The sequence below is a fragment of the Quercus suber genome, unplaced genomic scaffold (assembly GCF_002906115.3).
Source record: "Quercus suber isolate HL8 unplaced genomic scaffold, Cork oak 2.0 scaffold_165, whole genome shotgun sequence".
In the NCBI taxonomy this organism is placed as follows: Eukaryota; Viridiplantae; Streptophyta; class Magnoliopsida; order Fagales; family Fagaceae; genus Quercus; species Quercus suber.
The window spans coordinates 395,726-405,737 of NW_027069626.1; the positions used below are offsets into that span (position 1 = coordinate 395,726).

The following is a 10,012-nucleotide window of genomic DNA, read 5'->3' on the forward strand; positions in this document are numbered from 1 at the left end:
GACGATCGATCTGAGAAGTGAGTATGGGATTACAAATGCAGTCACATGGAATACAATCAATGCTGAACGAAGGCCACAAGCACCTCTCTGGTCTCGACGAAGCCATTCTCAAGAACATCGAGGCCTGCAAGGAACTGTCTTTTATCACTCGCACCTCTCTTGGTACCATTTACTTCAGGGTAGTGGTACGACGTAAATGCAACATCAAATGAAAATTTTTGACGTAGGTTATACATTTAGCAATTATACATTTTCTTACCAAAAAAATAATAATAATCGTTTAGCTCTATGCTGGTTAAAATGCTCCAGTAAAGTTTTTTGGACTAGAATATAATGTTTGACATGTCATGACACCACCATAGATCACGATGAATGCTAAAACGTAGAAAAACCTAGGACGTGCGAAAAGTACTACTTTTGACATGTATAAATGTATAATTATTGAAGTACTTCAAGGGCACTGTCTGTGTATTTCAATCACAGAACAGAATGTAATAATTTGCACGGTTCACTCGACAAGCACTAAATCCATGGACATAATGGAGATTAAAAACCCTAAGCAAAATGTACTCAGTCGGATACTGCACAAAGAAAAATACATATGAGCCACATCAAGAGTTAACCCACTGTCTCTGTCCACAAGAGAAACCATGCGAACTTGAAGCTTGTCTCACAATCATGGGTGCCAATCTATTATAGAAGTCAGTCCCTTATGCTCATTTACCCTGTTATATATCACAATTCTTGATTTTTACATGTTGATATCTTTCCTAATTTGCCCTGCCAGTTCTCTGCCTGTGACATTTATATTTCCTTTTGCCAGAACATCAAGTTTAAACCATGTCAGGGATTGTTTATTCATTTACAACCTTTACAATTAACATGATTCAGGTTCTCAACAAAATGATTTGGACTTTCTATGTAAAACCGCCATCAATCCCAACCATAGCACAATATACAAAGCAAAGAAGTCAGTCCCTTATGCTCATTTACCCTGTTATATATCACAATTCTTGATTTTTACATGTTGATATCTTTCCTAATTTGCCCTGCCAGTTCTCTGCCTGTGACATTTATATTTCCTTTTGCCAGAACATCAAGTTTAAACCATGTCAGGGATTGTTTATTCATTTACAACCTTTACAATTAACATGATTCAGGTTCTCAACAAAATGATTTGGACTTTCTATGTAAAACCGCCATCAATCCCAACCATAGCACAATATACAAAGCAAAAAATAGGACACTTTTACTACCCTAAACAAAATTTTCTTACAAACGAAGTTTTTGGCATCTGAAAGAAAACAACAGATGCCTAACGAAGTCCAAGAACCTGCTTATGAGAACTAAAAGCATGACCAAAATATCAATTGCCATTTCAACTAGTCCTCATCCATCCCTGCAGGCTGATCTCTCTTTGGACCACCAGCTGGTTTTGCCATTATAATCTGTGACATAAAAAGGGATGGTATAATTGATAAAACTCATGTGAAAAGAAAAATTACCAAAGTAACTGAGATTCAGTTCCATATGTGTTATAATTAATCAGGTGATCTAAAACCTATTGTAATTAACAATATAAGCCGGCAAAAAGTGCACTCTCCAAATTAGAAGTTTCATATATGTGCACTCTTCTAATTAGCCCAGTTATTTTATGCCAAATTCCATGCGTGCTAATAAGTTCGAGAGGTTACATAGGTATTTTTTTGTGGGGTGGTGTACGGGACAATGTGAAATACCACTTGGTGGTTTGTTCCCAAATTCAATATTGAGGTTTGGGTATTAGGAAGCTTGGTACTTCAAACCCAGCTTTCTTGGGAAAATGGGTTTTGCATTCTGCCATATAAAGGGATCTTTTGAAGAGGATTGCAGGGGCAAAATATTGAGAGATGGGGCCACTGGTGTTATGCTGAGGTTAAGGGTGCTCATGCAGTGAGTCTAGAAGCACGTTAAGAGTGGTCAGAGATCTCTTCAAGCATATGAAACTTTCTATTCCAGATTTCTATTTTGTTTTGGCATCAAATTATGAAAAAGGCATTTAAGCTATATGAGAAAATAAAAAAGGCATTATGGTTTATAAACTTTGGAGAGTTATTACAGTTACAGAAATCCAAACCAAGTGATATTTGACAGTTCAAGCAAAAAACTTACTTCTTTGATAACTAGAAAAGGCGTAAATGCACTTTTAGTCCTTATATTTTAGCTTTTTTCCATTTTAGTCCCTACATTTTAATTTTACCACTTTTAGTCCCTAAATCAATTAAACACTAACGGAAATTACTTAGGTGGCAAACTAAGTGCATTGCTAGCACATTAAATGCTGAGTGGTCAATTAAAAAATAATAAAAAAATTTAATTAGCATTAAAAAAATTGCCATGTCAACTTCTAAATATAAAAAAATTTATTAATCAATTTTAACGAAATTAAAAAAGAAAAAACAAAATTAAAAACAATAAAATACATCAATTCAGATCTAACTCATTTTGAACAAGAACACATAAGAACACACAAGAACACAATCACAGATTTAAACATCAACACAAGAACATAAGAAGGCACAAACCTAGAACCAAACACAAAGAACATAATAACAAACATAAACCATTTACTCTCAAGAAATGGTTGGAGGGAGCCAATTGGGTTGGAGGTTGGGTGAAGAGAGAGAGATCGTAGATCTAGGTTTGCTTACCCAAACAAAAATCTCTAAAGATCTCTTTCTCAGACCAAAATCTCCCTCTCTCTTTCATCTTTCTAAAGCTCTAAAGCTCTAAAATCTCTCTCTTAGATCGTGGATTTGGAAAAATCTCTAAAGCTCTCTCTCAGATCAATGGTTGTGAAGTGGTGGTTGGTCCGGTGGTCGGTGGGGGTGGATCATTGGATGGTTTTGACATTGGTGTGGGTTGCAGTGACTTGATGGACTGATCAGTGACAATGGTGGTGACTAGTGGTCTGATCTATTCATGTGGGTTTCAGATTGCAGGAGTAGTTGGTTGGTTGGTTGGTTAGATCGGTGATCATTGGTTGGGTTTGTTGTTGGTTTGGGCTTTGGATTGCAAGGTATTTTATGGGTTTCGATGAGGCAATTGACCATAACTGCTGAGCACAACAATGTCGGGCTGGGTTTCAGGTTGCTGCTGTGTTTATTTTAAATTTCTGGGTTTGTTTTTTTCATGTGGATTTTATTATTTTTTTGGGTTTATGGGTTTGATTTGTTGGAGGATTCGGTGGAGAAAATGGTTTTGCGTGTTTATTTGCTGAGGAAATGTAATAAAAGAAAAGAAAATATTGATTATTTTAATTTTCTAGGCAACCTTTATGTTCTTTTCCGAAGAACATGAAGAAAATGTTACTTTGTTCTTCCGAAAATAATGAAAAGAAAAAAAAAATTTAATTACTCTTTTTAACTAGATTGTATTTTATTTTATTTTTGTTTGTATTTTATTTTTTTTTTACAATTAAAATTAAAATTGAGAAATTAATTAGATATGAATTGATGTTTGTATGTTCTTGTGTTGATGTTTAAATCTGTGATTGCGTTCTTGTTCAAAATGAATTAGATCTGAATTGATGTATTTTATTGTTTTTAATTTTTTTTTTCTTTTTTAATTTCATTAAAATTGATTAATAATTTTTTTTTATTTAGAAGCTGACATGGCATTTTTTTAAATGCTAATTAAAAATTTTTATTATTTTTTAATTGGTCACGTCAGCATTTAATGTGCCAGCAATGCACTCAATTTGTCACCTAAGCAATTTTCGTTAGTGGGCTAACGGAAAGGACCAAAATGAAACGCGTTAATTGATTTAAGGACTAAAAGTGGTAAAATTAAAATGTAGGGACTAAAATGGAAAAAAGTCAAAATGCAGGGACTAAAAGTACATTTACTCCAATAGAAAAATGATTTGCATAATATGCTAGTTAATTACCTGGTCCACCCGCAGTACAGTGCAAGCAGCATCTGCAGCATATTTGAGAGCAAAGAACCTGTACAAAAGCCAAAAAAATAATAATAATAATAAAAATTAATAAATAAAAGAAGCAATTGTGCTTGTAAATACAAACAATGAATGCCTGTAAAAAAAAAAAAAAAGAAACACGATGATTCCAACTTTAAATCATTGCAAAACAATGCTACACCAATTTCTTAGGTTCCATATTTTGGAGGGAAATTTTATAAGACTACTTGGTTATCTTAGAAAATTAAAGTCTTTACTAGTTGCTGTAATATGACAGCAACCTTGCCTAAGTCCATTCTCCACTTATAAGTTCAATTTCCAAATCTTCTTATAATTTTGATTATGTAGAAGTACTCAGCCTCAAGAATCTGAAGTTCCAAAACTCTTTACTAAAAAAAAATTTTATAAAAAGAGTAGGATTTTTATAAAAAGAAACTACTGAAATGCACCCACAGAAACTTTTCTTGCGTGAGGAGGACAATATGACATGTAACACCAAGTTGAGAAGAATCTTACAATTTTTTTTTTTTTTTTTGGATAGAAAAAATAATTTTATTAGTAAGAGACTACTTCGTGAGAAAAGGACATGATGAAGCCAGAAGAATCTTCTATGGTTCTGAAGGTCAAGTGCTCAGGAGTCTACAATAGAACAGTTTTCAATTTGCCTTGCTTAGGAGTCTACAGTAAAACAGCTTTAAATTTGGTCATTTATATCACACGTAGAGGTTAGTTTAATTAGAACATATGTGATTTTTTTGTAACTCAACAAACAAAGGGTATTTTGATGATTGAGCCAAGCCTACAACTTTCTATGAGTATCTTAACTGTCTTGGAAAAAATTTATGTCCAAGTTAGTTTTTATTGTGTTTTTATCAGCTGTTTAGTTTACAAGTCAATTCAAGAGTTATACTGCTAGCACTCATTTTTTTAAAAAATGAAAGAGAAAGTTATAAGCTGTAGGACAAGGAAAACTCTCCTCTCTCTCACACACACAAACACACCATCAGGCATCAGAAGTCAGAACTAATAAACAACACAAGTTTTTGACAAAAGCATGATTGGTGACAAGACAATGAGAACCAGCTTACTTAGTGATGTAAAGGTCCCAGACACACAAGGTTGAGACATCCTTGCAAACACCTTCCTTCAAGTCAATACCCACTTTGCTATTACCAGATGCATGTTCAGCATATAGAGAAGATATGATCTCCATTGCATTAAGCCCAGCATTCTCAGCCAGGGTTTTAGGAACCATCTCAAAACTTTCAGCAAATTTTGCTACTGCATACTGATCCAATCTGCAGATTCAATACAAGGTCTAATCTTTAGTAGTTTTTCCAGTCATGCCTCACTAACTGAATCAGTGAAAAAACAAATACAAAAACAAAAGGTCAATTGCTTCTAGTTAGAATAAGCTTCAATTGTAAATTTTGTTTGAGGAATGACACTAGAGCACACATAAAAGCCATTTGTTCCATCTCAATGTAGAAAAATTTGCAAGGCCATGAGGGAGAATTCAGAGCATTACACTACCTTATTTCAACCAACTCTTTATCCAATTCTAGTAAATGATAGAAGAAAGAAAGTTGATAAAAGAATAGTCACACTGACATCACAATATATGGTACTCATATAAGACACAAATGACATGGGCATTTGTACGGTACATAATTTCATTTTCACTAGTTCTTTTTTCCTCATTTTTCCCAAAATTGTTCATGTCAGTGCAGTTAAATATTTTGAAACTAATGAGTAAAGAGACATTTGTAAATTACCCTGTTTCTTTGTATGAGAATTCCTTCACTCTTTTAGCTAACTCAATCTCAGTAGCGGCAGCTCCAGGTACAATACGGCTGTCCCGGCACATAGCCTAACAAAAAAGAATTAAGAAATCACCAATATGAAAAATGACGCAAACACCTAACACTCAAGCTTCAGAAGAACTACAATAACCATAATCATAGAGGCAAATCATTACCAGCCCATTAGAAAGTACAGATTTTAAGTATTCTATATAAATTACCTTGTAGGTGTTGACTCCATCATCAACTGCTCTTTCAAGGTCATCTAATATACTGTCAGTACTTCCTCGTAAAACCACAGTGGAAACAGAGTTCCCACCTTCTTCATTCTTGACAATAATGACCTAAATATTTTTATTTGGAAAGGATGAAAAAATCATGCAAACAGCAGAGGCAAGAAAACAAGAGAAAAAAGAATTCCTGAAACTAACACTAATCTAATCACATCTTAAACATACCCTAACACCACCAATTTCCTCAACTGAAATAGAATCAACATATCCCAAATCATCTGGGTTAGGCTGGCTAAGCTTCAGCTGATGCAAGAACACAGAAAACATTAGAGGCCAATTTGAAAAAGTGCCAATAAATTATCAAGTACTAGGCACAGCTACCATTGCAACAGCACCAGTTGTTCGGCAAAATCGACGCAGCTCAAATTTCGAAGAGATCTTCAGAACCATGAGCCTGCATGCAAGAACTATTAAATTAGAAACACTATAACTCTTAAGAAATCTGTAGAATAAAATATTAAAACTTAACATAAATGGGCAGACTATCAATATTCATCAGGTCTGAAAATTGGACAATATTAACATGCATGCATACTTGCTTTACAACAACAGAGAACAAATAACTAAAAATTAGGAGAAAATAAAGACTTGACATACTTATAACGCTCACAGAAGTGTAATGCCATCTCTCCTACCGCTGCTCCACTGACAATTACTTTGGCACCTGAATCTGCAACTGATCTGATAAGCTCCTCAATCTTTGCTTCTTCAGTTTTTGAATAGTTTTCTAGCTACAAGATGCCAAGACACAAAGAAAAAGGTTGTCAGTCAAGTTATGTAACAACTGATTAAAGAAAGGAAGATAATTGTGCACAAATTTCAGTGTGCTAGATGTATGGCAACCAACATTAGATTCAATGCTTGCTAAGACAAAAAAGATAAATGAAAACAATTACAGAAATGTGAATCAAAAGAAAATTATTGAAATTAGATAGAAAAGCATACCAATCATTTACAACTAATTATGATTAAACCCTAGTGGTAAATGCTTGGTATGATTTTCTGCCAATCATTTACCTCAAGGGTGATTATTGAAACGAAATCTTTATTGGGCAAAAGTGAGCTAATATTTTAAGGGTTTTATATACTCACCTGCTTCATGAGCTTATAAACGGGTGCCAAAGAATGGCCACTCAAAAAATTTTAAACAATAGCATCGTGTATTATAGAAATAATGACAGATAGAACAGCAACTAAAAGAGGTGTTCCTTGTCAAGATGTACCTGCTCAGCAGAATGAATTAAGACAGTTCCTTTCGTTTCAGTTGCAGAAGAATCAACACCACCAGCAAACACAGCAACCTAATGGAAAATCATTCAATATGAGCTACAATTTCAACACCATTAATCAAAGGACTTCCAAAATTTAATCAATGCCAGTGAAAATTGTCAATACTTGCAAAAGAAAGAACAATACTATAGACTCAGCAAAGGTAGCACCTCTCTTTTTTGATACTATCAGAAGAAAATGAGCTAGAACTCAATCTTAAAAATGAACATTTGTAAAGAACTGAAAAATGGTACTGCCAACTTACTGGAATAGTTCACTAATTTGCTTTAGCCTATACAAATAACAAAACCATATGTATACACACACCAAGACATTCAATAGCCATTCCCGATAAGAGTTATACTTTTAACATGTGTGAGAGCATATCAGTATTAACCTTTGCCTTCTCGATTTGCTTTAAACTCCCCACAGCATCACTTTTCAAAACCATGCCCCGAACTACTGTAGAATTATGCAGACCTCCTCCCAAGAGCTTAGCAACACGGACATTATCAACATTAAAGTTTGCTGGGTTCTTCGGGCACACTTGGATGCATGCCTATTAAATGAAAAAGACACAATCAGAACTTTATCCTAATACGAGTTGGGCCAAAATACCATGTTGGTCCCAAAATTTTAGGTTATTTTAGTAGGTGATCATTTTTAGTCCCCAAAAAACCCAAAGTATTTTTAAAATTTAGGGACCAACGGTGTATTTTAAAGCCTAGGAATTATCAATTACAAACAATAGTGGGCAACATATAATTACATCAGCAACAAGGGAGCACAAGATATCTTCTTGACCAAACTGCTTGCTAGCAACAGCAGCTCTGATGCGAGAAAGAACTTGTTCCTTATTACGCACATCCATAGTCTCAGAACCGTTCTCAACCAGCTCTTCCAAGATTTCAACTGTCTTATTGATGGCTTTAGTGTACCCACTGATGATCTCACTTGGGTGCAGGCCCATCCTTATAAGGTCCTCTGCATTTTGAAGGAGCTCCCCAGCAAAAGAAATTGTCAAATTAGCACCGTCCCCAATTTCCTCTTGTTGGGCCTTGCCGGCCAAGACAAGAATCTTAGCAGCAGGATGCTGAACCTCAAGTTCATTCACAATAGTGGCGGCATCGTTGGTCACAAACAGCTTGTCTAAATGATTGATAACCATCTTGTTCATACCTAAACACAAGATAAATTAAGAACAAACTACTTAGAAATGCTCTATATAGAGTAACAAACAAAAACAGACAGCACTTAATTAAGTGGCAAACCTTTCCATTCCCAAAAAAATCAAATAAATAATAAATATGAGTTATTCAAATCACTTTATTGTAAAGAGACAATTACAATAATTAAGTGGCAGCATCATTGGTCACAAACAGGTTGTCTAAATGATTGATAACATTTGTGTCCATACCTAAACACAAGATAAACTAATCTAGAACTACTTAGAAATGTTCTATAATTAACAGATCAAAGACAGCACCTAAATGCTAGGTTGCACTAACAATTCCATTCAAAAAAAAAAAAAAATCCGAAAAATCAAATTAAATAATAAATTTAATTTACTAGGTTGTCTAAATGAGTTGATAACATTTGGAGAATGTAGAGAGAAAGAGAGAGATACCATTGGCACCAATGAGGTGCGCGTGATAAAAGACAGCTCCTTGCATGCCTCTATGTTCTTGAGAATGGCTTCGTCGAGACCAGAGATGTGCTTGTGGCCTTCTTTCAGCATTGATTGTATTCCATGTGACTGCATTTGTAACCCATTCTCACTTCTCAGATCGATCGCCTCCTTCTTTTTCTTCTTCCTTAAACCCTAACCCTGCTATGGAGACTACTCTCAGAAACACAACACAAAAGAAAATGCTTCGCTTTCCCTCTCTCTCTCTCTTTTAAAAAAAAAAAATATATATATATATATATATATATTATATGCGCTTTTTCAATGCCCTAGAAGGCCTAGAATCCGAATCCGGATCAAGTTAAGGTCCAAGATTCATTTGAAGAAATACCCAAAGGCCCAGAATGGATTTTTTTTTTTTTTTTTTTTGGGGGGAAATACTTAATATTTATAACACATGCGGGAAGAGGGAATAAAATTTTGAAGAATTATATGGTTTTTTCTTTATTTCTTTTTTTTTTTTTCTTAAATATCTCTCAAGTTTCTATACTAAGTGTGTGTGCTGGTGATTCTTAAAATAAAATAAAAAAAGTGCGTGTTGCTAGTCCCTTCGTCACTAAAGTTTCAAAAAATGAATATTATTGATGTCTTCATTTCTCAAAATAAAATAAAGTGTGTGTTGCTAGTCCCTTCGTCACTAAAGTTTTGAAAAATGAATATTATTGATGTCTTCATTAACTTGCATTAGTTTTTTTGCCTTTGTGTTTAATGAAATAATAACATTATATTTTTAAATGATGTGACAATTTTTTGTTATTAAAAATTACCCATCTCCATAAAAAGAAATCATTTTTATTCATTTGGGTTAGAATCCTACGAGGAAGTTCACTAGAGATCAACAAATAGAATAGATACAAATGAAAAGGAATTGATAAATTACACTTGACTTTATTTTATGGAGGTGTTTATTTATCTATCTCTTGACTCAAAATGGACCAAGTTTGATTTGAAAATGGATCTTAGAGTGTCTAGGGTTAGATTGATCTTCCAAAGAACACACATC

General features: G+C 34.1%; 1 protein-coding gene across 1 annotated transcript; it reads right to left on the bottom strand.

The window, feature by feature from the left end:
- Positions 1–1,098: 1,098 nt before the first annotated feature.
- LOC136069377 (T-complex protein 1 subunit theta) lies at positions 1,099–9,228 on the bottom strand. Its single transcript, XM_065777822.1, has 12 exons — positions 8,950–9,228; positions 8,092–8,502; positions 7,720–7,881; positions 7,277–7,354; positions 6,651–6,784; positions 6,375–6,447; positions 6,219–6,296; positions 5,982–6,104; positions 5,734–5,828; positions 5,047–5,256; positions 3,929–3,986; positions 1,099–1,448 (listed from the first exon to the last, which is right to left on the bottom strand). Exons 1-12 carry the CDS (start codon positions 9,082–9,084, stop codon positions 1,383–1,385), a joined length of 1,623 nt encoding a protein of 540 aa, XP_065633894.1. The 5' UTR covers positions 9,085–9,228; the 3' UTR covers positions 1,099–1,382.
- Between the last annotated feature and the right edge of the window lie 784 nt (positions 9,229–10,012).

Coding starts and splice junctions, on each gene's coding strand:
- LOC136069377 (XM_065777822.1), bottom strand. CDS start 9,084: ATGCAGTCACATGGAATACAATCAATGCTGAAAGAAGGCCACAAGCAC. Junction 5,829..5,981: donor ATGGAGTCAACACCTACAAG/GTAATTTATATA, acceptor CTTTTTTGTTAG/GCTATGTGCCGGGACAGCCG. Junction 3,987..5,046: donor TGGGACCTTTACATCACTAA/GTAAGCTGGTTC, acceptor GCTTTTGTACAG/GTTCTTTGCTCTCAAATATG.